The following is a 26989-nucleotide window of genomic DNA, read 5'->3' on the forward strand; positions in this document are numbered from 1 at the left end:
TTAAAAGCCTGTAAAAATGTGGATCAGTGTGCCATGTTAATATGAAGACGTGATTTGTGTTTATTAATAAGTTAAATTGATTAAATGATAAATAAATTAATTTAAAATTAGGATTTTAGGACTAAATTAAATATAAACAAAATAGGTTGACTCATTTATTAATAAATTCAATGAATAATAAATTCGTTATAAATGTAAGTTTGTATTTTTGCAATGCAACAACATAATTAATATAATAAAAGTGGATTTTGCATGTTTTTTTCCACTCGATCTGTTTCCACAAATCTCAAAATTGACCAGTGCATGAAAAAAAAGAAAAGTTTTTTTCAAGTTTTTGTCTGTAGTTTCTTGCTTTAAGTATTTGTCATCCGCAGACATGAAAGTGATGAAGATATTGTCAACATGCCTCTCCAAGACAGAAAGTCTAGAGGACCAAACAGATCAAACCCCAAACCTAAAGATAAGTAAGTCATCGCCGAAACTATTACTGATGAGATTCTAGTTTCTCTGCTGATATCTATAATGTCTTTTTAAAATATTCTTTAGGGAGCTTCTTGATCTCAAGAGGCTTTTATCACTGATCACAGCTCCAGTGTCAAAACAGGTAAAATTCTAATTTGGACAATTAATTGTAATTTAAATTAAATGTTTGTTTTTCAGATTGCTTAAAGGGACAGTTCACCCAAAAATGAAAGTTCTGTCATCATTTACTCATCTTCATGTCATTCCAAACCTGTATGAGTTGCTTTCTTATCAAACAGTTGGTAGTTCCCATTGACTTCCATTGTATTTTTTTCCTACTATGAAAGTCAATGTGAACCATCAACTGTTTGATTACCAGCTATCTTCACAATTTCTTTTTCTATATTCAACATAAGAAAGCAACTCGTACAGGTTTGAAACGACATGAGGATGAGTAAATGATGACAGAATTTTCATTTTTGGGTGAAATGTCCCTTTAAATCTTTAATTTGAAGTACAATTATTTTTGCTGCTTAAGGAATTGAACTGCAATTTTATTCTCAGTTAAAATCTGAATTGTGCATGAGCGTGCTGTGAGTTTAGTTTGTCAATAGTTAACGTAGTTGATTCATCTCTGCTCACTATCTCAGGTTTCATCTTTGAATCAATCCAAGGGACGAAAGCCTCAGAACTCCTCAAATGTTCCTGATCACCGGAAAATCGGCACAACCAGCGAAGCATCAGAGCTGGATAACTTCAGGTGCACAGTGTCCCATATTGTCTCTTAATTTTTCTCTTATTCTATTGCATTTTGTAACCAGCGTTCATTAACAGTGTGATCTACAGAAATCAGAGGTGTTTTAGTGACCAGCCACATCACAGACTGTTCCTGGACATCTTCACTGCGTTGATCAACAACAGACTCGGTTGCAGGTGTGCATTTATGAGCATGATGCTGAGGATGTGTGCCAGTTATGGATTATAGACTAGTCTTATTTTTTGTTTTTAGGAGCTGGCTGGACAGTTCTTCCTCGGACAACATCCTAAGAGTTTTAAACTGCTTGAGATTGTTGATCAGGGATCCTCTTCACCAGGTGAGATCAAAAATCTCACTTTAATATCATCCTAAAAATCACTCCGTAAAAATGTGGAACAATGTACCTTGGTAATATGTAGAAATTAAAACTCTTAATTAAGTTAATAAACCTATTTGTTGAATTTAGTTTAAATTAAATAAATCCTAAATTAAATTCATTATAAATATAAGTTTATATTTTTGCAATGCAAAAAACAACAACAGCAACCTGTTTTTAAAGACGGTATAAAATAAAACAATTAATGCAAAATATGAACACATACAGTTGGTCTAATAACATATACTATTGTAAAAAAAGTATATAATGAAACATTAGTGTCATTATATACATATATATATATATATATATATATATACAGTATATATATATATATATATATATATATATATATATACACACACACACACACACACACATAAATGTATATATATATATGTAAAACTTTACAATAAGATTATGTTTATTAATATTTAAAAACATTTAAAGCATTTATTGATCTTAGTTCATAATAATTGTAACATTTACTAGTGCATTATTATAGTCAGAAGTTTTGTTAAAATTAAAATATTTAATGCATTTAGGCTAACATGAACTAACAATGAATAGCTGTACTTTTATTAACTTGAGTCAACAAAGGTCAGTAAATTCTGTATTTAATAAATTTTTAATGGGACCTTATTGTGAAGTGTTACTTTTATGTTATCTTATGTATGTGTATTATAGCTATTGCTATTTACACCCTGATACAATTAGTGACTCTGACGTTCTGTCTTTTCATTTGCTGTATATATTTTTCTGTTTTCTCTTATAGAAAGTCTTCTTTGAACTCCAAGGCGCCGGGCAGCTCGCTGAGGTAAAGATCGTCACAATGTTAACATGCTGAAAATGCACAGCAGCTGGGGGAAGTTCATCGTGTCTCATTGGGTGTTTTTCAGCACATGGAGTCGGTTGCAACAGTTTATCTAGAATGCAGAGAACAGAGGCTGGAAATCGAGCAGCTGGTTGCAATGACATGTGAGACAAACATGTTGCAGTGTTTTGCACAGTATGTACAGATTGTAAACGAGCCGCAAGAAGAATAATGTGTTTGCTTGTGTCCCCATCATTTGCTCTGCAGATATGTTTCAGAAGTTGTCTTCTGTTGAGGAGCAAAGGCAGTGGATTATTAATTGCGGTGCACATAAGGTATTTATAGAGTGTTTTTTTGAAGAAGTCAAACTTTATAAAGCATATAAGAAATTTTACAAGAATGTGATTTACTTTTACAATTAAAATCCAAAATACTAAAATGCAAACCATTAAAAAAAAAAAATTGTTAATTGAAATAATACTTAATACTTACTTTATTTCAGCTTTTGTCCTGGAACCGTTTCTCATTTTCATTAAATTAATCTAAAAAGAAAGCTATTTATTAAATAATAATAATAATATTTAATTATATTATTATTGTGTGAACTATTTATTATATAAAAATATTTTTTTTATAAACTGGAATTTGTTTTATAAAAAAAATCAATTCTTGAATTACTGGAAAAAAATGTATGCTAACTAAAAAAAAAAAAAAAAAATATATATATATATATATATATATATATATATATATATATATAATTTTTTTTTTGGATGATCCTTCTCTCCATTTTAACTTAAAATAAACTATATAAACATTTAAAATAATAATAAAAATTACAAAAACTACAAAATTTTCTCAAACTTTGTATGTGGCAACACTTTAGACTAAGACCAATTCTCACTGTTAGTTGCTTATTAGCATGCATATTATTAATATATTGGCTGTTTATTAGTACTTAAAAAGCACATATTCTGCATGACCTAATGTCTAAACTTGACAACTACCTTACTAACTATTTATAAGCATCCAATAAGGAGTTTATTGAGGCAAAAGTCTTAGTTCATGTTTGTTAATGGCGAGAATTGGAGCTTAAAATAAAGTGTGACTGAAAATACATTTAAAAAAACGAATTCAAAATGTTATTTAAAGCTATAACAGTATATCAAACATCCTAAAATAGCACTGATTTCCAGTTAATCATTTTTCTTTTGCACAGACCCTCATGAAGCTGCTCTGTACGCGGGACAGTAGCGTGGTGTTAGGATCTCTGCTGGCTCTCACCACACTGGCTGAAAGGTAAATTAATATTATGAGTAATGTATATCTACAGCAGACAAATCAGCATGATGCATTAGATACGTTAGTTAATCATTAATCTCATTTTTCATTCAGTCAAGAATGCAAAGAGAAGATTGCAGAGCTCTCGCTTGTGGAGCACCTTCTAGTTTTTTTACAGGAGTATGACATGTTTTCCAAAAGGTGAGTAGAAACAAGGCTCTGAGATTGATATCTTTTGCAGTCATTTTTCTGTGTACATTTGTAAATACTTCTGTTAGATAAACCAGACCCACATTGTTTAGATTTGTATTAGCCTCTGGATATGCTACATTAAAAATACTTTTTTTCAGGTGCACTGAGAAATTTAATGAAATTTCAGATATTTTAAATTGCAGTTACAAGATGCAATGAGATCCTATTAGCTCCTTTTTTTCATCTTTGCAAACTGTGCATCCATAAAAACTTTACCGCATTAGTGACACAAAACAGAATTGCATACACTACAGTTCAAAATTTTAGGGGAAAGTAAAAATAACTCCACATGTATTTATGAATGGATGTATTGAATGGATCAAAAGTCACAGTAAAGACATTTAATTTTATATTTTTTCATTACAGGTAGTTGCTTGAGCCAGTATTATGTAACTCAAATTGTAATTTTGTTATTTAAGTGATGCACTGTTACTTCTGCTTTAAATCTGAATTGATTGATCATGTGATTAGGTTGAGCGTGGAGCTGCTGAGGTTGCTGTGCTCGGTGCAGTGTGTCAGGGATCAGGTGCGTCAGTGTGACGGGGTGCCAGTGCTGCTCAGTCTCCTGCACTCGGAGCACGTGAAGCTGCTGTGGAGCGCCGTGTGGGTCCTCGTGCAGCTGTGTCAGGATCCCGACACCAGCGCTGAGATCCGGGCCTGGGGCGGCGTGCAACAGCTGCTGCGCATCTTACACGGGTGAGTCTCACAATGCCGTCCGCTCAGGTTTTGAGCGTTTTACTTGCGCTTTTAAGTCATGCAAAACTTTTATTTTCAGAGAACGAGTGTACGTGTCTGATCGCTCCACAATAGAAACGCTTTCCAGCGCCAACGCGGCGGGCAGGATACACAGACAGCACGTGTCGGCGGAGGTGAGTCCCCAAGAGACGGCCGAGAACACCATCAATCTGCAGGCAGGTGAGAAAGTACAGGAATTCAGTACTAATGATCATGATCAAATTAAATCATATGCATGTTGTCAAAGTTGGAATTTCCTGTTTTTTTTTTTTCATGATAACTGAGGCTATTTAACTACCATATAAATTTCAAAGCAGACAGTAAAATGCACACGCTGCATAAAATAGCTGTGATTTTTCACGAACCGTTGTGACTTTCGTAAAACGTTGACGTCAGAACTAAACAGTCACCTCCTTCTGTCACCACCCTGAGCACCGCCCATCGTCCCACTGTCCTTTTGCCAAACCCTCAGACAACATTGCGTCCGTGCCATTGCTGAGCATTGAGCAACAACAGCACTGAAACAGGTAGAAAAGGTTCACTTCAACCACGAAACCAGATCGGCTGGATCACATCTAACGTGTATAGTAAAAAGAAACTCATCGTGTCTATCCAGCACCTCATGTTGAAGATGCATATACATTTCAGTTTCAGCAGGCTACTATTTTTATAGCTACATTATTGATCCAGCCACAATGCATCGCAACACTGTATATAAAATTACAAATGATTATATAAAAATCGGCAATTTGTGGTTTTACACACATGCACAGACATGTTTTCATTCATAACATCATAAGATGCAAGAAACATATGGCAAGAAATCTGTAGACTGTAGAAAATTAGAAAAAACTGAAAAAAAAAATGTCTCATTTAATACAAATATTTCCTTTGTAAATTAACAATGAACAATTGAATTAATTTACATAAATTATGTCATCTATCAAGACCAGTCTTCAAACATGGGAGGATCCAAAACAATCTTTTTCTTATTTTCTTTTTAAAAACATTTTTTTTGCAGTGAAATACTCCTGTGAAATGTATTTTTATTTATTTATTATTAATTTATTAATAATTAATGCATTTATGTATTTGTTTTTATTTTTATTATAATTATTATATTTTTATTTATTACAATTATTTTTACTCATTTCTGTAGCATTTATTTATTTGTGAGTGCATTTTACTTTTTTGTGATTTATGTGTGTGATATACATTTATTATTTACATGCATAATTATTTCTGATATACATATAATGAATTAATATATACTGTAGGTTGCATGTACAATGAGGTACAGTGGAGATTTTTTTTTTGTGAGATTCACTCAAATGCATAAACATGGCTGTGTTTGAGATGACTTTTCCATAGTGGGATACATTCTGCATTGTCTTGCACTGTGGAACAAAACCCCAATTAATGAAGCAACTGTCCCTGTTCCCAGCATGCTGTGCAGCCATCACTGAGCTTGTTTTGGACGACACAACAGCACATAATGTGGTTCAGGTAGTCACTTCTTTTTGTCACATGCTTCTCTTGAATCAAAAACATCAATTTGCATGCATCTTATATTTATATAGTCTACATGCTTTGATTTGGTGTTTTAGGAGAATGGTGTGTACATAATTGGCAAACTGATTTTACCACAAAACCTTCAAGATCCTCAGGCAAAATCTCTACAGGTACGCCAAAAATGATTTACAGTCTCAGACAGGTTTCATATAAAATATTCAGTATTTATCACATAATAATTGAACTATTTTTTTCTGAAGTGTTATGCTTTTAGGGCCCTACGATTCCTTTTTAGTATGGAACGCAATAGACATCACTTTAAAAGGTATTTAATTTTTTATTCTATTTATTTGACAGAAATTTATTAAATTAACTTTTTTATTTATAGAAATATATAAAAATGTATTAATGTTTTATTTCTGTTTTTTATTAATATGATCAAGGTGGTTTATTTATATATTTGTTTATTTTAATTTTTTAGGGTATTTATTTGTTGATTGGTTGGTATCTGAATGAAATGGTGTGGATGCTAGTTGTTTGTTTGTTCTATTTTTATTCATTATTTCAGTATTTTATTCATATTATCTTTAATAAAGTGGTTTATTTATTCAGAATGTGTTATGCTTTTGAATGCATCTAAATTAAATGATGTTTCTGCTTGTTCCAGACTGTTTTCTCCGGAGTTGTTTGAGATGTTTATTGATGTTGGACACTATGTAAGAGACATTAGTGCGTATGAACTGCTGCAGGAGAAAATCGCGCTCTTATCGGTAAGATAATGATGATATTTGGTGTCTTCATCAGTGAATTACACTGACCCCACTGCTACTCCAACATTAAATTAAAACGTTTGCACTAAACTAGTTTGAGAGAAAGGTCAACTCTCTCTCTAACATTTTCTCTCTGGCCTGTTTTCATGCATTTATCTCTTCTGTAGGAGGAGGAATTGGATGTTCTCAGGGAAAGCATAGAGATGGTGAACCAGAACCGACCTCCTTTGAGAGTGATCAACGGTTATGCGGTTTTGGACCATCTAGGCAGCGGTGCCTTTGGCAGCGTCTTTAAGGTGAGTCTTCTTTGCTGTATATTTGTGCTGTGTTGGATAACAGTTCAACTGAGACTTTGACGGTTGTTTTTGCTCCCACTCAAAGGTCCGTAAGCAGAGCGGACAGAACATTCTGGCACTGAAGGAGGTAAACTTTCACAATCCAGCTTTTGGCAAAGACAAGCGATCCAGAGACAGCAGCGTGGAGAAGATTGTGTCTGAGCTGACCATCATTAAAGAGCAGGTGCGTCTCAGACATCCCTCTAGTGCTCAGTCATTTTGCTAATTCCTATGAAACCTGTCATTTCAGACTAAAATAATAAGAAATAAAGGCTTTTCATGAAAACAAATAAATCTTATTTTATTAAACATTAAGATTTTTGCACTATGACCTCGCTTGCATTACAATTTAGCACATTCTCATCACCGTGATGCGAAACAAATAAATAAATCTCATATTCTGTAAAAGTTTCAGCATTTATGCAAAAGTATTTGTAAATAATTTCTGTATATTGTAATAAAAAATCACAGTGTATTTTAAACGATGATGTTCATTACATCATTTTTACATAATTTTGGCCATTTAACTCTTTCCCCGCCAGCATTTTTGAAAAAAGTTGCCAGCCACCGCCAGCGATTTTGATGATTTCCCAAAAATGTTATTGCCTTCAGTATATTTTGCTGTATGAATATTTGGATATGCAATACACCAAAATAAAGATCAAAGCCTTTACTTTTAAACAAAAAAAATCTGTTTTATTCTAGCTTAAATCATTCTTTTTTTTATCAACACTTGAATACACGAAGGTTTCATTAAAATTTTAATTTTGAGCAAAAGTTTTTTTTTTATCAAAAACTACATCTGGATAACATTGAATATGATTATCAAAGCATTAAATCCAGTAATCGCTTCCATTAACGCCTCCAAAGCTTGCACAGTCATATACCACTTCCTAGATCAACATTTTACTCATTGATTTAACATTATGCAGTTTTCTTTTATATGCTGTCTATTGCTGATGATCGCATTATCATATGCATCTGTTTACATAAGAGATTGCTGATTTTTCCGTCTTGTTCATGTATATTTTTGTTCGGGAGGTTTTGTAACTCGTTCAGAAGATGTGTAATAGCGCCCCCGAGTGTATAACAGTGAAAACACAAAAAGCTGTAAAAACTCGTCTATGGCAGGGAAAGAGTAAAATGTGTTTAGTTAGTAAATTATTGTCGCAATTCAAAAAAGTTATGCATCTGAAGTCATTTTCATTAAAGGGGGGGGGGGGGGGGGGAGTTGGGGGTGAAATGCTCGTTTTCACTCAATATCCTGTTAATCTTGAGTACCTATAGAGTAGTACTGCATCCTTCATAACTCCAAAAAGTCTTTAGTTTTATCATATTTATAAGAGAAAGATAGTCTGTACCGATTTTTCCCGGAAAAACACGACCGGCTGGAGGCGTGACGCAGTGATGTAGTACTCGAGTCCTGGACTCGGACTCGAGTCACTATTCTTTGGACTCGTGACTCGACTTGGACTCGTGGACTGATGACTCGTACTTGGACTCGGACTCGGATTTGAGCATTCATCACGTTGTTTTTGACAAAAAATATTATAAAAAATGTTTCGTGCCCAAGACCGGCCGGGATCAGACACTGCTACCGCTCGCTCTCTTTGCTTGACAACACACTCACTGACGTCACTCACTTTACTTTTTTTCCAAAGCGCTCGGGCACTTGCGGGAAAGGATGAAGCTGATTGGTTAGTTCTTGTCACATTACCCGCGGTGCACTTGTGGCATTCTGAAAAGTTGAGATGTTTTTAACTCGTTGCGCGTTGCGGACGCGCCTGGATGCTTCCATTATGAGCGTGCATACCGCGCGCCTACATTGGAAATAACGAACATGAGCGTTACACACACACACACACATTCACTTGAACACATACAAACGCATTCACGCTAAATCACTCGTCAATGAGCGTGAGAGAGCGTTTGTGTGTGAGTGATCACTCACACACAAACGCGCTCTCTCTTTCTCTCTCTCTCTCTCACACACACACACACAAACACACACACAATCATTGTAATATGCACGTTTCTTTTTTTCGCAGAGTGTATTTCTGTAATACAGTGTTAAAGGATTAGTTCACACAAAAAATGAAAATTTCCTAATCATTTACTCCTCCCAATGCCATCCAGGATATCTATGGCGTTTTTTCTTAAATTAAGTTTTTCTAAGGAAAACATTTAATGATGTTTTCTTCATATAATGGACTTCAATGCCTACCAACTCAGTTGGTTGCTATTGTTTCCTCAAAAAACAAAACAAAAAAAAAATCCAATAAGGGACTCGAGACTCGACTCGGACTCGAACTCTGGTGATGGTGACTCGACTTGGACTCGACTCGGACTCTTCTTTGGTAACTCGGACTTGGACTTGGACTCGAACACTGAGACTCGAGACTCGACTTGGACTCGACAGTTGGTGACTCGACTACAACACTGGCGTGATGTGTGGGCGGAGCTAAAGAATCACGAGCGCGAGTAAGCTTTTGCGTTGAGAGCGTTTGGAAGCTGTGACATTACCGTGAGGGAAAAACCATCATCCAAAACAAACCATGGCTAACAGTCAGATTCAGCCGTTTATTTATGATCCAGAATCAGATCCAGATCCAGAGGCTGAAATTTAACAAGAGCAGCATCAACGACGTCTCTATGTGGTATGTACTGAAACTGTATATATTTGCTTAGCGGTTTTGGAAAATGACTAAGTTATTATTTTTTTTTAAGCTGTACATGTGGAAAGTGCAGTTTGATGACAACATCGCATGTTGTTTACTTGATGTGCTTACGCGCCGATAGCTAAGTTAACAACACAGATATATTTGAAGCAGTTTTACTCACCGCCTGCGGTTCCAACACACGATCGTGACCCTTTTTCGTTGGGATTGCATCATCCTTAAGAAATAAACGATGTGCAAATCCGGCGTCAAACTGGACCTTGTTTGTAAAACAAGCATCTTCGAAATGCAGGGAACAAACAAAAACACTTGCACAACTCCGTTGATGCTCTGTAAAAATGAACTCCATCCACTGGTCCCTTAATGCTGTTTCTCTTTTGGTAATCTGTGCAGGGTTGTCTTGCCCTGGCAACCAAAAACACACTTCTTTTGTGACAATTCGTTCTCTCGCTCTGATCAGTGAATCGCTCTGATCAGTGAAATGTCTGTGCTCAGCCTCGCTATACGGGAGCGTGGGCTCTTCCGGCAGAAGTGCCTTAGGACCCATATAAGGAAATTCCGCTCTAACGTCACACAGAGCCATACTCGAAAAAAACTTTCCGAAACTTGTGACAAACGTACAACTTAATTTTTGAAACTTTGTCCATGTTTAGCATGGGAATCCAACTCTTTAACAGTGTAAAAAACTCAGTATGCATAAAATAGCATTTCACCCCCCCTTTAAGCAAAATCTTATTTCTCATTTTTAAGACAAGCTCAGCATTGAAAGCTGTCATGAATAATTCTTCATTTCTTTCAGATGTCTCATCCAAACGTTGTGAAATACTTCAAAACATTTTTAGAAGGTATGTACTCCTATTTTTATATATAAATCTTAATATGTATGATATTAATATGCATATAATGAATATTTAAGTTGTACAGTGGGATCCAAACATCTGTGAAAATACTTCAGTTTAATTTTTTCCCTCATTTAATATAAATGTTTCCCTTGCAAATAATGAATTTGAGTGAAAGTTCACGAGGTTTGAAAATGTTTTATCATTTGGTTTGTCTTCTAACACAAACACACACATAATTTTTTTTTTTTTTTTTTGAGGTATAATTCATAAAAATCCCAGATTTTCATTGTATTTGGACCCCATATAAATATATATAGTTTAAAACTGTCCCCTGTTGTCTTTGTCTCAGCTGATAAGCTCTATATCGTGATGGAGCTCATAGAAGGAGCTCCTCTGGCTGAACATTTCAGCTCTCTCAAAGAGAAACGGCAGACGTTCACCGAGGAGAGAGTCTGGAACATTTTCATACAGGTCAGGAGCTCGGCACTAGAACAGAACAAGGAAAATGTGAAATAAAAGTGAAATAAATTCATATTGAACCCTCCACAGATCTGTCTGGCTTTGAGATACTTACACAAGGAGAAAAGGATCATCCACCGAGATCTCACACCCAACAATATCATGCTCGGAGAGAGAGATAAAGTCACTATTAGTGAGTTGATATCACCTTTTATCTGTCCAGTGCATTATATAAATATATGTCTCTGCAGCACAAAAGCAGTCTAGAGTCTCTGGGGTATATTTATAGCAATAGTCAAATATGGGTCACTGTATGGGTTTTCTTTTATGCCAAAAATCATTAGAATATTAACTAAAGATCATGTTCCATGAAGATATTTTGTGCATTTCCCACTGTGAATTTATCAAAACCTAATTTTTGATAAGTCATATGCATTGCTAAGAATTCATTTGGACAACTTTAAAGGTGATTTTCTCAATATTTAGTTTTTTTTGCACCCTCAGATTCCAGATTTTTTAATATTTGTGTCTTGACCAAATGTTGTCGGATCCTAACAAACCATGCATCAATGGAAAGATGATGTATAAATCTCATTTTCGAAAAATGTACCCTAATTGACTAGTTTTGTGGTCCAGGGTCTCATATACAGCGTATATAGTATATTTAAGGGCACACTGCTTGACATATAGTACACATAATAATAACCAGTCGAATCGTTTTCCAGCTGACTTTGGTCTTGCGAAACAGAAACAGGAGAACAGTAAGCTGACGTCAGTGGTTGGGACAATACTGTATTGCTGGTCTGTACTTTGCAATTCTCAAATATAACCAGGTGAAACTGTGTCGGATCTTGAGGTGGAGCATTTTTTTTGCATGTCAGTCCAGAGATGGTGAAGAACGAGCCGTACGGTGAGAAGGCAGACGTTTGGGCCGTTGGCTGCATCCTCTATCAGATGGTCACCCTCACGCCTCCGTTCTACAGCGCAAACATGCTCTCGCTCGCTACTAAGGTGATGGGTTTACCATACAGTGAAGAAATTCTGATGTTTAAAAGAACTTCTGTCTTTCAATCAAATCATGCATTTTTGTCAGGTTGATTTGCTCATGTTCTTCATGTCTTCAGATTGTGGAAGCGGTTTATGAGCCAGTACAAGACAAAGCCTTCTCTGAGAGAGTGACTGAGGTCATTAAATGGTATGATTCCCAGTTGCTGCTTACACATATAAAGTCTCTTTTTCCCACCAGGGCAGTATTTATTTGATAAAAAAATACAGTAATATGGTGAAATATTAATGCAGTTTGAAAGAATTGTTTTGTGTGTGAATATATGTTTAGTGGGAATTTATTCCTGTGTTGCAAAGCTGAATTTTCAACATCATTACTGCAGTTTTCACTCATTTCACTCATTTTTATTAGTGCTGTCAATTAGTACTCTTTTATTCACATAATATATTTGTGTGTAATGTGTATATTCATTATGTAGATATAAATACATATATATAGAGAGAGTATATATTTTGAAAATATTTATATGCATTTGCATGTATATATTAATATTATAATAATATTTAATACTTTTTCTGAAATATATACATGCATGTTTGTGTGTGTGTGTTTATATAATAAATATACACCGCATACAAACATATATTATATAAACCAAAACCTTTATTTTGAATGCAATTAATCACAATTAATCATGAGTTTTTATTGTTTTTTATACGTTTTTTTTTAATACGTTAATTATCAATGTTGAAAATGGTTTTTGTGACTTAATATTTTTGTGGAAATCATGATAAAAAAAATCAGGATTATAAGAAAAATATTTGTTTTATAATATAAATAATTTGTTATATATTTAATGTACATTAAAATATATTAACATTAAAGTAGAAAGCATTTATTTTTAAATTGTGATAAAATGTGACAATAATATTGTTTTTACATTATTATTTTTTATCAAATAAATGCAGCCTTGGTAGGCTAAAACAAAACAGAAATTTATTAAAAAATAACATGAAGGCGTTGGACAATTTCATCTTTATTTCTGTCTTTTTTTATCAAAATGAAGAGAAAAGGATGAGCATTAGGTCTGTAGTTGATGCTTTGGCTGTATTTTATTCTTGCCTTCTGTCACTGAGAATTATGGGAAATGTAGTGTTGTTGCTTCCTTTAGTTTCTGCCGTGCCTCAACAATACACTAAATAGATTTTTAAAGTTTAGTTTCTTAGTTTTCACAAGAGGGACGTGTTCTCTTCATCTTTTGATAGGTGCTTGACCCCAAACGCAGACGTGCGTCCTGACATCATCGAGGTCAGTTCCAGGATTGCAGATATAATGATGAAGTTTGTGGACAATCTCTGTGCATCCTATAATTCACTGGAGAGAAGAGCGGAACGAGACAGGAGGAGAGCGCAGAAGTACTTCCTGGAGAGTAACAGGACCAGGATGTGCGGCCCACTGCAGCCGGTTAGATCAGAAAACTACCAGCAGTTTCTTCATCATCACAACCTGTCTGTCAGCTAATAATGATGTTTCTGATCCAGAACGGTGGCCTCAGAGAACAAGACGGATCACAGGCTCAGAGTTTGGAAACTTCTGCATCTGTCTCAGAGGAACAAGAGCAAAGCCAAGGTGACAGAGTTTACCTCTACAAAAACATTTGAATGCTAATGCCTTTAGCATCTGATTAGTTACAGGTATTGTTGTATGTGAACTGTGATAGAACACATTCAAAAAGCAATGCACTTGAGTAAACACAAATACTTCTAGCCATGCAAACTGAAAATTAAATGTTGCTACATATTTAGATATAATGTAGTAGCCAATAATAACACATCTGGTTTAATGGCACATATATTAGAAGTAAAGCGCCCTCTTGTGAACTGAGTGAGGTTTGTTAGAAGAATGAACGTGTAATGTTTCTTCTTTATTGTATTTTTTTTAGGACAAAACAGTGTATGGTGCATATAAAAATCTCTTGAAAAGTTCTTCCAGTCCTTTATGCACTTCTTGTTTAATAAGGAAAATACTTAATTTGCTACATTAAGATTTTTTTTTCCCCATTCTTAATGTGTAGAAATGTCTGGGAATGTCGGTGTGAAATCTTCTGGTGAGCTGAACATACTCAGGTGAGTTTATGCTCTTTCTTTTTAATTTTTACACGATTAAAGAAATGCCATTAATAATTCAATTCATTTTTTTTCTTTTCTTTTCTTTTCTTTTATTTTAGCTCTTTCTTTCTTTTTTATTCTTACAAGATGAAAGGAATGCCATTAATAATTCAGTTAATTTTTTATTTTATTTTATTTTATTTTTAGCTCTTTCTTTCTTTTTTATTCTTACAAGATTAAAGGAATGCCATTAATAATTCAGTTCATTTATTTTATTTTATTTTATTTTATTTTAGCTCTTTCTTTCTTTTTTATTCTTACAAGATTAAAGGAATGCCATTAATAATTTGGTTCATTTATTTTATTTTATTTTATTTTATTTTATTTTAGCTCTTTCTTTCTTTTTTATTTTTACAAGATTAAAGGAATGCCATTGATAATTCAGTTCATTTTTTTATTTTATTTTATTTTATTTTATTTTAGCTCTTTCTTTCTTTTTTATTCTTACAAGATTAAAGGAATGCCATTAATAATTAAGTTCATTTTTTATTTTATTTTAAATGTGTTCTCATGCAAAAGCTGTATAATGTTTTCTGTTTTGCATTTTGCAGTGCGGATTGCCAAAAAGCAAAAGCACGACCAGGTAAAAGCTCTCCGTTTTGCTAATGTGCACAAATATGATAAACTCAGAATTTTATTTTGCCTAATTTCTATAGGTTTTATAGGTAAATGTAACAGTGTCCTCACATCTAAAACTTAAATACCTAAAAATAGCAGAGATTTTCTTTAGTTTCACTCATGTTTGTAACACGTTCACAGCATCGGCGGGAATTTGTTTGTCTCAGAGAAAGGTTCGACAAATTGATGATCCCAACCAAAGGCTTCTTGAACTTCTGCATAAGATAATATTTATAACTCAGGTAATTTAGAGTCTGATTTCAGGCATTTTCCACAGTGTTACAGTCTCTTTTATTCATGTTGAATGTTTTTAGCTCCCTCCAGCTCCACAAAACAGCTTCAAGCAGCGGGCAGTCGAACGCTTCAAGAAGCCTCTGTTCACGTACGGAAGTGATCCATACAATCTGAAGGTGGAGCTCAATAAGGTACTCCATCTGTTTAATGCGACAACAATCATTTTTTGTTTTCTTTATCATAATGGAGCCATAAACACCTGGTGTATCAAATATTATTAGCATTATTTTAAAATGTTATCCGATTTTTTTATTTACATTTAATGTGAGCATTATTTCATATGTCAGGTTTCACAGGGTTAATGGTGGAAAAGGTGCAACAGCTCCATCTTGTGGTCATTAGAGTGAACTTCAGTAGGACATGTATTCTTTTCATTGTGCTTTGAGTTGAAATGTGTTTTCAGACCTTTGATATGAATACTTTCAGGTTCTTCAAGGAAGCCAGGAGCTGGTGGAGATGTCTTCAGCCAGCAGAGAGTGGTGGTCCATGATCCAGTCTCTGAGTTCAGACCCATCCACTGCGGAAAACCGTGGAGGTGGAACTCCTAAATCTACATTTTTATCCTCGGTGTAATTTGAAAGCTGATTTTGTCTAAATTGTTGTGTAGGGGAATCAGGTTCCACCAGTCTACAAGATGGACTCACCTATGAGGACATACAGGTGGGATATTTATTATCAAACTTTTTTTTTTACTTTCATGAAAGAATGCATGAATCATTTTTATACTGTTTCCTGTCATTTGAACAATTACAGTATTTTTCGGACTATAAGTCGCACCTGAGTATAAGTTGCATCAGTCCAAAAATACATCATGACGAGGAAAAAAACATCTATAAGTCGCACTGGACTATAAGTCGCATTTATTTAGAACCAAGAACCAAGAGAAAACATTACCGTCTACAGCCACGAGAGGGCGCTCTATGTCTTCAGTGTAGACTACAGGAGAACTGAGCAGCATAGAGCGCCCTCTGGTGGCTGGAGACGGTAATGTTTTCTGTTGATTCATTTCTCTCGGTTCATGTCAAATTAATTTTGATAAATAAGTCGCACCTGACTATAAGTCGCAGGACCAGCCAAACTATGAAAAAAAGTGCGACTTATAGTCCGGAAAATACAGTAATCAGATGCAGTAATGATACTTACTGACATTTCTGCTGCTGTTTTCCATCCAAAATGATGTCACGTACTGAAAGATGATGTCATTCTGAAACTGCCTTTATTAGTTAAAAACTGATTAAAAAGATGAGAATGATAATGGTATAAAGGACACGTGAAAGTTGTTTATCAGTTAAACTATAATGCCTAGTCTGAAACATTTTAATTATGAAAATTAATTAAGGAGGATTATGTCTTTTGTTAGTTAAAATAAATTAAAATCATAGGGAATTTTATTTAATGAATCCGCTACTTCTGTAAGCTATAGTGACTATAATTGTAAATTTAGGGGAAATAACATTTTGTTTTTAATTTTAAAGACAAAAATCACAAAAATCTGGGTCATGTTTGAAGAATAAAAAATCTGTCTACTTGTAAATGTTTTTATATTTTTATTAAACACTATTTCTAACTTTTAATTTGTTATTCATGGTATTATAATTATTGTTTATTATTATAGTTTTTGTTATGTACCCCCTTGCTGTATTTGTAATTCTTTAAAATCAATAGAAAATATTGAGGAAATGCACGCTTGCTTAAAAAAATGTTATTGAATGGTTCAGAAATTGTTAGTTTTTCATTGTTAAATTTAGTAATGTTTTCTGAAGTGTGTCATATAATGTGCTGTTTCAGAGTATGGTGGAGGATGTGCTGGAGGGAAACGGCTACTACAGCAGGTGATGTGGATTGCAGCTGTTTCCTGCTGGATTTCCTCTGGATTCGCTCATTGACTGACTCACTGTCTGTCTGTGCGAGCAGCAGAAGGGACGTGGATTCAGGAGCGGGAACCAGACGAACTCAGTCCCCGTGACCCCCAGCAGCGCCTCTCTCTCAGGTCAACCTGACAATAATCTCATTATGAATCATAAGCTGATTATGTGCATCTGAAGAACACGTGCTGATATCAGAATTATATTGGCACAATAGAAGATTGCAATAACAGTCAGTGCACGCACACATCGATGATTGACCTCGTTTGAATCTGTGCACTTTAATGTGTGTGATTTTCCTCAGTTTTTGCAAATTCACACAAAATATAGTTTTAATATAAAATAGTACTTTAGTTTTTACTCACTAAATTAATTTATTGCTTTACCCATGTTACAAATTGGTGGAAGTAGGTTTAACAAAAAAGCGCAAGAGCATTTATATGTGATGTGTGTGTATTTATGTGTGTGTGTGTGTGTGTGGTATGATGACATTGTTTGTCTTTCTATATTTTATACATGTGCAGTATCATCTAAAAGCCTGAGAGCACATGGAAAATCATTGATTGTTCTCTTGAATCCTGCAAATAAAGTTTAAAAAAATACAAATAAAAAGAAAGATAGTTCATATAATTGAGAGAATTATTTAATATTCTTCCTATTTTTAAATATAAGATAAAATTGGTAATGAAATCTTTTTATATATGTGTGTGTGTGTGTGTGTGTGTGTGTCTATATATATATATATATATATATATATATATATGCAACAGCAATATATAAACTTTAAAAATGGTATTTATAAATCGTTTTTAATGGTAGTTGATAAAAATAGATCTGTTCTTAGTGTGAGGTAAAATATACAACATTTGATTTTGAAAATGTATAAAATTTATTCAATTAAATGAATTTCTTAAATGTGGAAATTAAGGTTAATTAATGCTGTAATGTAATGATTTAAGTATTGTTAATGGTTAGTTAATGTTAACTAGTAACTAGCAAGTAATGTTAACAAATAAAATCTAATTGTGAAATTTTACCTGTTATTTTATTTTATTTTACTTTATTTTATATATATTTTTAAATAAGAGAACAGTTTATTGAGAAAACATTTTTAAAAATCTACAAAAAACAAATTCATGATTCTGAAGATTGTATCCTATCCTGTTTTTTTTCCCTAATTAACTGACTTTAGAAATAATTTTGGAAAATGTTTGAAATATGTAAACAAATATATACAGTATGCACATTTTCTGATTGACCTATTCAAATTTAAATGTACACTACACAGCTAAGTATGTATGGTGTGCACTGTATCCCACAATGCAATGCGCTTGAGTGTAATAAATAAACCTAAAGTGATATCAAGCATTTTTTTTTATCATCCAGTTATTGAACCAGACTGCCAAGAGTTAACTGGCTTAAAACATCAAAATAACACAATTCTAAGATAACCACTTGCTGAATGAAACGTAATGAGGTCATGAAATATTAATAATGCCACATACTATTTATTAATGGATGCATTTACCATTGCATTATTTTATTATGCGACAATAAATGATGCTTATCAGTGGATAAAAACATGAAGTGCAATAAAGAGGCATCACAGTAAATGACAAGTAAATATTTATTGTTTTTTATATATATATATATAATGATATATTACATAGTACTGCACTGTTTTTATAAGGAAACAAAAAACATGGACACCCCAGAGCTGATCGAGAGAGAAGTCCGTCTTTTCCTGTGGGTTACAAGCTGAGAAATGTCCATATTGTCAAGATGCTTCCAGATGCATAGAGTAAACCAGGAGCAGCGCATCCCAAAATAACTGGGACTTTAACCTCGTCACCCTGCTCCGCAAATGTTCCCCGTCTCAGTAAATGTGGCGATCAGTGATAAGGCAATCTGTACAAATGTCTATAAATAAACTCCATCTCTTTCATAGTTTTGTTCACGTCCACACGTTTCCCCGCTGCGTAATGGAAGACTAAGAACACATCTCTGTACGTGGTCTAGAGAAAAACACCATTTAAAGTGACTCCAACTCATAAATTACAACTCGGCACTGTTATTATGGTGTCAGGGTAGTCGAATGCACCCCGTCTGTTCCTCGACACCTCGTGCAAAAGCATTGCCCCGTCATACAGGCTAAATGATGCCAACTAGCAACAGACAGACATTCAAGAATAAAATTACATCATATATATTTACATATACAACACACAATCAATCTTTTTGTACGAGATACGAGATAAAGCTGCTCTTATAGAAATAGCCATGCGTTAGCAGCTATTGCACATAATGAAAGGATGATACGCTGCTGAGGAAGAGTCTGGTGTGAGACGCAGACAACCTTTGCTTGTGCGTGATGAGCAAATCAGATTCCAAAACAGTAAAAAAGCCTGTTGAATACATTCAAGAGGGAGATTTACAGCCCAGGTTGGTCGGATAGAGGGGGTTTAAGGTTGGATTTTGAAGGCGAGCAGCTCCTCGGAGTGCATGTTATTGAGCGAGCGCAGCTCAGGCAGCTTCAGAAGCAGCTTGGTGAAGACGGCTGCTTCGTTCGAGTGGTTCTTCATGATCAGGTTCCTCAGAGATCTGATCAGGGTCTCCTGCAGGGCCTCCACGCCGCTCACGTCCTCGATGGCCGATCGGTCTGGGAAAACATGCACAATTCAATCGTTTCATGAAAGACACTAATACCAGTCAATGTATACAAGAAGGAAATTGTATTAGAATGACTGAAACTATGCAATCGTTGTTAAAAGCAAATCTAGTATGTGTAAAATAGTTAAAAATTCACCCAAAATGATAAATATGTAAATATATATATATATATATATATATATATATATATATATATATATATATATATAAAATAAATTAATGTTTTTAGAAATAAATAATTAATTAGTAATACAAATGCTTAAAGATGAATCATTAATATTAATATATTAACTTAAATGATTACAAATTATTAAAAGCAAAACCAGTAGTATCGATAAATAATTCAAAATTCACTAAAAATGGTGAAATTGCTAAAAAAGTATAAATAATCAAATAATATTATAACAATAAAAAATTATAATAATATAGTCATATAAATTATGCTAATACAATAATTGCTAATACATTCATATAAATCATAAAAAAATATTAAAAACGATAATTATTAATCAATAGTCAAAGAAATTGTTTATTATTTAAATATAAAAATAGATTATAAATAATCAGTTGATAATATTATTACAAATATTAATGTTTATTAATACTATAAGTAAAAATAATCAATCGATTAATAAATAAAAAGTAAATGAGTAATATAAAGGATAAAACATTATACATGTAATAATAAATATTTCAAAATTCTCCCCAAAGATGGTGAATGCAGCCAGATAAAATTGTTAATATATATTATTATTATTTATAAATACATAAAAATTAATAAATTCCAAATAACCAATTAATAATATCACTAAAATATGTCATTTATAATTCCTTCTGCCCATTATATTCCATTCGGTTTCTTATTAGTTAATTGGTTTCAGTTTTGATGCCGCCTTAGAAGACAGCTTCCTATACAGCAGCAGACAACAGGACGACTCTCTAGGTAACAGTCTCTCTCATACCCAAGCAGTGTTATTTATTTTAGTATGCTATTATAGTATTTATTCAAATTTTGAATTAGCTTTTGTCATGTTTACCTGCAGACACCAGCACGACGGCGGAGAAGAGCGTCATCTCTTCCTCGTTGAGCTGTAGAGCGCTGAGCTTCTCACTGAACTCAAACATGCAGTTGAGCAGCTCTCCGGCGCCCATGGAGCGCAGCAGGTCCACGCTGTACTTCCTGCCGCTCAGGAACGTCACGGTCCGCTCTTTCACATCGAACAACGACACGAAGCGCACCATCAGCACCTGTGCGGAGGAAGTGGAGGAGAGCGTTAGGGGTCTGACGGATGCCTGCGCTGTTAGAAGCGTGTTAGGACTCGTGTTGCTTTACCTCGAAGGTTCCCGCCTTGAGGAGGTTGACCTGGTCGTGTTGGGAGAGGTCCTGGAAGCCCGGGATCCGCTTGGCAAATTCCACCACTTCTCGTACAGCAGGGATGAAGCTCCTGGAGAACTCCTCCCAGATTTCATGACCGCGCTTGCAGGGGTCCACGAAGGGGGAAGCGCTCATGGGACACACCTGAGAGAAGAACAACAGAGTCACATTACACCAGATACACTTTCAGAGCCAGAGCTAAGACAGATCAGCTCGGTTTCAAAAAATACAACAAATGATACATGCTTTAGACCAAATCCAAACTCTTATTCAAACTGTAAAACTGAATACAATATACAATAAGAACACAATATCATACTTCACTGCTGCAAGCTTGACATTTTTATATGTATGTATATATATATATATATATATATATATAAAAGATACATTTTTATATTATTAATTTATTATTATAAATAATTATATAATTTATTATCAAATTATTAAAAAAATAATTTAATTCAATAATGCATATTTCAATTATTTTATGAGATTTATTGAAATTATTTAAAATTCTTAAAAGCAAAACCAATATGTATCAAAACATAGTTTAAGCTTACACAAAATTGACTTGTCTATAAATGTATTTAGAAATTAAGAAACATAAATTATTAAAATGATTATAATTTAGAAACACTAAACTAATCATATAATTAAATAAAACACATTAGTCATATAAATAATTAAATAATAAAATAAAATAATACAATAAATAATTACATTTATATTATAAATGAAATTATTTAAGAATTACTGAAAATATTTTATAATTATTGAAAGCAAACCAAATATGTATTTAAATATATTTTAAAGTAACATTTTACTCAAGTAATTAGCTTTAATATTTTAATTTGAGCTTGTGTCATTTTGTTATGTGCTTTTGTCTTATTTTAAATATATTTCCATTTAGTATTAAGTTTTATTTATTTAAGCGCTAATTTTAGTATAAAATTACTTGGTTTCCAAAGCAACATTTAAAAGTGATCTTTTTTTTTTAAATACCTATTTGTAATAGTTTTAGCTCTAGTTTTGGTTACCAGCCACTAAGTGTGTATTGCTAATATAGGTGTATAACCAGCAGAAGGTCACTCACCAGGTGTCCTCTGTTTCCTCCAGTCTGGACGTTGTTCATGTTGTTTGTGTGGCACTGTTGGGTCACGTGTTCCCTGTAAGGTCCAGCGGTGGTTTGCAGGTTGTTGTCGGCGGTGCTGCTCCCGTTCCAGCGGCTCCAGCATTCCTGTGGCGGCTCCTCCTTACAGCAGCTGCTGAGCGATTCGGAGCTGTACCCGAGGGGAACGCGTCTGGAGCTCAGCACGTCTTCCTCCCCACTGTCGGAGGAACAGGACGAGGCCGTGTCCATAGGGACGGCTGACTCCGAGTCCCGGGAGAGATCGGAGGAGGAGCGCGGTGAATCCGGCGGCGATGGTAAGGAGGAGCTGGAGTCGCTGTGAAGCATGTGCTGCAGCTGACTGTTGTTCATCATGTTATTCATGGCCGTCTCCATCTCCAGGAGCATCCGCTGCTTCTCCCGCTTCGGAATGCGTCCGAAACGCACAGCTGGAAGAGGGATTCACTGCATTTAGTTATTCTGCTCTGAACCACATTTCTACAAAAAAAGGTAGTTGTGCAAGTCCTAAAGTCAACATCAGAAAGGTTTGAGTCTCGGAACTCACCGTCTCGAGACATCCCGACTGATAAACACTTCTTAAAGCGGCACTGCTGGCAGCGGTTGCGGTTTATTCGCACTATAGTGCAGCTTTCTGTCTTCAGGCATTTCTTATACTGGATATTCTGCTGGATGCTTCTTCTGAAGAAGCCCTGGAAAGAAATATTCACATTTATTAATGCTATATATTCGTATTTATTTATTACATATATAATATTTTTAATTATATTTAATTATATTTTTTATTTTATTTATTTTTATTTTATAGCTTTATTTTTATTTCAGTTTTAGTTACAATTAATAGTTAAGTACTTCAAATTATTTCAGTTAGGCAGTTTTTTTAAGTAAAAATTAAGTTTACCAATTATACATTTTAGTTTTTCATTTTATTTCATCTTAAAAAAAAAAAAAAAATATATATATATATATATATATATATATATATATATATATATATATATATATATATATATGAAGTTTTTTTCATACATATATCTATCTGTATGTAATTGTTGGTATTAGTTAATATCAGCCGGGTTATTATAGTTAATTAAATATACTAATAATTAATAAAATGATAGTTAATAAAAAAAACTAAATATAAAACCATATAAAAACATTTTTGTTACTTAAAGTAAAAAGTACCATTAACTGAAATAAAATTAGTTAAATAGAAATAAAAAATATATATTTCAGCTATTTGCCCAGGTAACATTACTTTAATTTAGTTTAACCTGATGTACTAAAATGACTAAAACTGAAATAAAAATGAAAAGAAATTAAATGATAAAACAACAAATGTAGTAAAAAGTTAACTAAAATTAAAACGAGTACAGAAAAAAATATGAATAAAATCTATAGTAGTATCCAAATATTCATTAAAACTCTAATAGTATCTCAAAATAACACTGACAACAACACTGTTCTCTTGAAAATATGAAATCTGGAAATATTGCAGGTCAGTGTTTTAGGCTACATTGTGTGCATGCCAAACGCTCTGTCACCAGTACAGCACTAGGCTTTGACACAGAGACTAAATGTTAGAGGATCCTCAGAGAAGTGTTTCCTCACCTTGCAGCCTTCACAGGCATGAACACCGTAGTGGAAGCCCGAGGCAATGTCTCCACACACTTTACACAGCAGCACCATCCCGTTGAGCTCTGGAAAGTCACGTAAGAGTTAGTCATACTCAGTGGACAAATCCTGCCAATTCTAGACTGCTGAATCACATGTAAGCTTCTTCAGAGTTCACTCACTGGTGATGGAGCTCTTGGCAGTGAGGGTCTTGTCAGACGTGTGTCCGCGGGGGTGTTTGGACAGCAGTCTGGCGGTGGACAGGTCTGTCAGGCGGCTCGGTTTAGTGGGCAGAGGCGGGGAGGATGATGGGGAGCGGCTGTTAGAGCTGTCACTCATGCAGGACTCCAGGATGGGGGCGGAGCTTGAGGAGCAGACGTACGCTATCACGCCTCCTTGGTAAATAGGAAAAGAGACAATGTTTTAAAAATATAGACTCAAAAAAAAAAAAAAACATTTTCTTATTTTAGTTAAAATGGATGTACTAAAATAAGTAAAAAGGATGAACTTTTTAAATATGCACACACAGAAAATAACATTTTGACAAGTTAACTTAAATGAAACTAAATGAAACACATTTGTTAAACAACCAATAAAGTCTAAAAATAAAAAAATAAAAAATCCACCTAGTTGCCAAATTTAGTTGTTTTCTACATTTTTTTTATAAAATAAGGAAATGGGGGATCTTTTTAAAAATTCACAATCTACAAAATAAATTAAAAAACGATTCACACTTATGCACAGTACAAAACATGCACAAAATTATTAAAAAGAACAAAAAACAAAGTCCCTTTAAGATGTATTTCTATAGTCTATGCAAAAAAAAAAAAAAAAAAAGGAAACAGGCAAAAAACTAAAGTAAATGAATCACATAACAGTTGAAGCTGTCTCAAAATATGTTTTACTCATGACAGGACAATTTGACCTTCGCTGTATTCCTTCACGAATTGTATAACTGCATTATGTAAACTCATTTCAATAGGTGAGCTGGTCATCTTGGTTTGAAGTCACACAAATTTGCATGCATAAAGAGTTCTTCATTGCTGACAACTGTAGAATTATATAATCTACTGCAGCACACATGTTGGAAGAACTTCCTCATTTTGAACAACTCATGACCTATTTTTAGATGAATGAATCTGCACACTAACCTAATACAGTAAAACACTACTATGGTATAGGCTAATAATCATTATGAATATCAAAAATACAATAAAAGCGGTACACCGTGTGTGTGTGTGTGTGACCAGTGTAAGCAGTCAAAAGATATACAAATACGATCTTTTTAGTAGTTAACTGTTCAAGTGCATGAATAATGAATTTATTCTATATTTTATTCAGCTGTGCATTCACAGAAGTAAGCAAAAATGTACTGGATTTCTTTAAATGGACCAGGGAGGTTACCTAACCAGCAATAACGCTAAGTTTCTCAGACCCACCCACACGTGGACCTCTCATGTTTTGTACGGGAAGCATATCTAGGTCACTAGCTGTCTGCTGCGTCCTCACGTGGTACTGCAGTGAGTCTCGCGTCAGGGCACTGTGCGAAATTATACAACTCGACCAATCAGAGACTGTGCACCGCGCACGTCACGACCAATCAGAGGCGGAGCCCCGAGTCCTAGTACACACAGGCACATGGCTAGGCTACGAGAGCCATGTGAGATCGAGCCTTCTAGTACTCTCGGAGAACTCGGTGCGCGTGACGTCACGGGCACTCCTAACCCACATCCACTGCGCTGCAGATCTGTCATGTAAGCAATGGAGAGCCTGCCAGAGGTGCTTTAAATCTCAAGATTTCATTCTGAAGTCAGTTTAAACATGGTTTAGTTTATAGACTGTGCATCAATAATACATGTATGCATTAAGCCTACAATATTACATTACTTCTGTTTGTTTGGTGTCTAATTTTTTTTTTTTCACCATAAACTAAAATAAAAAGTACTTCGATAAATATACACAAAACATATTTAAATCAGTACACTTGGGGTTAAATGTACATTAAAACCAAAAATGCTAATAACGATGGAAAATAATATCTTAAATGAAATAACAAATTCTGATCTGAAGGTATTTTTTTTTTTTTTTTTTTTTTTTTTTTTTTTAAGAGAGATTCGGTTAAAAAACTATTTTTTAAGCTGCTGATATATGTGAGAGTGATTCTTTGACAAGTCTATGTTTAGAAGTCACACGCAAATTCCCTAATATTTCCTGTATGCTATATCATATTAATACATCACTGTACCGCGGTAAAATATTGCAATTGTAATAACGTTTCTAATCATGCTAAATACGTATGGGGATACAAATAAGTATATATAATAAGTAAATATATATATATATATAATTATACTCAATAATAATACATGTCTTACCTTGCTTTGTTGATTCCATGTCTTCAGACTCTTGATATTTAATAATTCAGGTGCACGGTGATAATCCCAGTTTAACGCGTGAGTTGTCAGTCTGTGGAGCAGCTCAGATCCACTGTGCGTTCTGAAGCTTCAGCGTTCCATACAAGCTCTCGAGAGTCCGTCTCTCACAATGAAACGGAACGGAACTCCCAGGCTGCGCGCGAGCTCTTAGAACTCAATGTTCTGTGGCTCGTGTTTTCGTCCGTGGCTCCGCCCCTCGGCGCGCGCCTCACGCTAACCCAGTGACACACTTTCACCCACCAGAGGCAGAACCCAGCGCTGCAACGTGAGGCGAGATTCTGGGAACATTATGTTTTTCGGTAACACCGCCACTCCCCATTCAAGAAAGATACAGGAGTTATTTAACTTTTATTTCATTAAAATAACTTGTAGCTTTTATTGGAGGCGAGTTAGTAGCACTAGGCTTAAGATTAAGCGTGGTGCTGTATCAGCTATTTACTCAAGTATCAAGCCAAGGTTTTCACATTTAATTGTACTTATTAATTTGAAATTATCAAGTGTTTTTTGAAAGTAGCACCCGTTTTTAGTCATTTGAATATACT

General features: G+C 34.2%; 2 protein-coding genes across 2 annotated transcripts; one reads left to right on the forward strand and one right to left on the reverse strand.

The window, feature by feature from the left end:
* The first annotated feature begins 377 nt into the window (after nt 1–377).
* Nucleotides 378–17292, forward strand: nek10 (NIMA-related kinase 10). Its single transcript, XM_026283206.1, has 33 exons — nt 378–464; nt 547–604; nt 1113–1222; nt 1297–1395; nt 1472–1556; nt 2371–2412; nt 2495–2573; nt 2677–2744; nt 3629–3708; nt 3805–3891; nt 4414–4638; nt 4718–4857; nt 6122–6183; nt 6285–6359; nt 6450–6514; nt 6857–6959; nt 7127–7255; nt 7341–7478; nt 10772–10817; nt 11164–11285; nt 11364–11466; nt 11999–12074; nt 12155–12284; nt 12398–12468; nt 13545–13743; nt 13821–13908; nt 14354–14405; nt 14999–15030; nt 15207–15307; nt 15380–15490; nt 15786–15894; nt 15967–16019; nt 17148–17292. Exons 1-33 carry the CDS (start codon nt 403–405, stop codon nt 17193–17195), a joined length of 3048 nt encoding a protein of 1015 aa, XP_026138991.1. The 5' UTR covers nt 378–402; the 3' UTR covers nt 17196–17292.
* Nucleotides 17293–18868: 1576 nt separating this feature from the next.
* Nucleotides 18869–26605, reverse strand: nr1d2a (nuclear receptor subfamily 1, group D, member 2a). The gene is made up of 8 exons (XM_026283205.1): nt 26388–26605; nt 24195–24407; nt 24010–24098; nt 22946–23090; nt 22366–22829; nt 21228–21413; nt 20932–21142; nt 18869–19883 (listed from the first exon to the last, which is right to left on the reverse strand). Exons 1-8 carry the CDS (start codon nt 26404–26406, stop codon nt 19687–19689), a joined length of 1524 nt encoding a protein of 507 aa, XP_026138990.1. The 5' UTR covers nt 26407–26605; the 3' UTR covers nt 18869–19686.
* Between the last annotated feature and the right edge of the window lie 384 nt (nt 26606–26989).

The sequence above is a fragment of the Carassius auratus genome, chromosome 16 (assembly GCF_003368295.1).
Source record: "Carassius auratus strain Wakin chromosome 16, ASM336829v1, whole genome shotgun sequence".
Taxonomy (NCBI): Eukaryota; Metazoa; Chordata; class Actinopteri; order Cypriniformes; family Cyprinidae; genus Carassius; species Carassius auratus.

Coding starts and splice junctions, on each gene's coding strand:
- nek10 (XM_026283206.1), top strand. CDS start 403: ATGCCTCTCCAAGACAGAAAGTCTAGAGGACCAAACAGATCAAACCCC. Junction 12,285..12,397: donor TGCTCTCGCTCGCTACTAAG/GTGATGGGTTTA, acceptor TCATGTCTTCAG/ATTGTGGAAGCGGTTTATGA. Junction 14,406..14,998: donor GGTGAGCTGAACATACTCAG/GTGAGTTTATGC, acceptor TGCATTTTGCAG/TGCGGATTGCCAAAAAGCAA.
- nr1d2a (XM_026283205.1), bottom strand. Junction 23,091..24,009: donor ATGCCTGTGAAGGCTGCAAG/GTGAGGAAACAC, acceptor ATTTCTTTCCAG/GGCTTCTTCAGAAGAAGCAT. Junction 21,414..22,365: donor GAGGAAACAGAGGACACCTG/GTGAGTGACCTT, acceptor TTCTTCTCTCAG/GTGTGTCCCATGAGCGCTTC.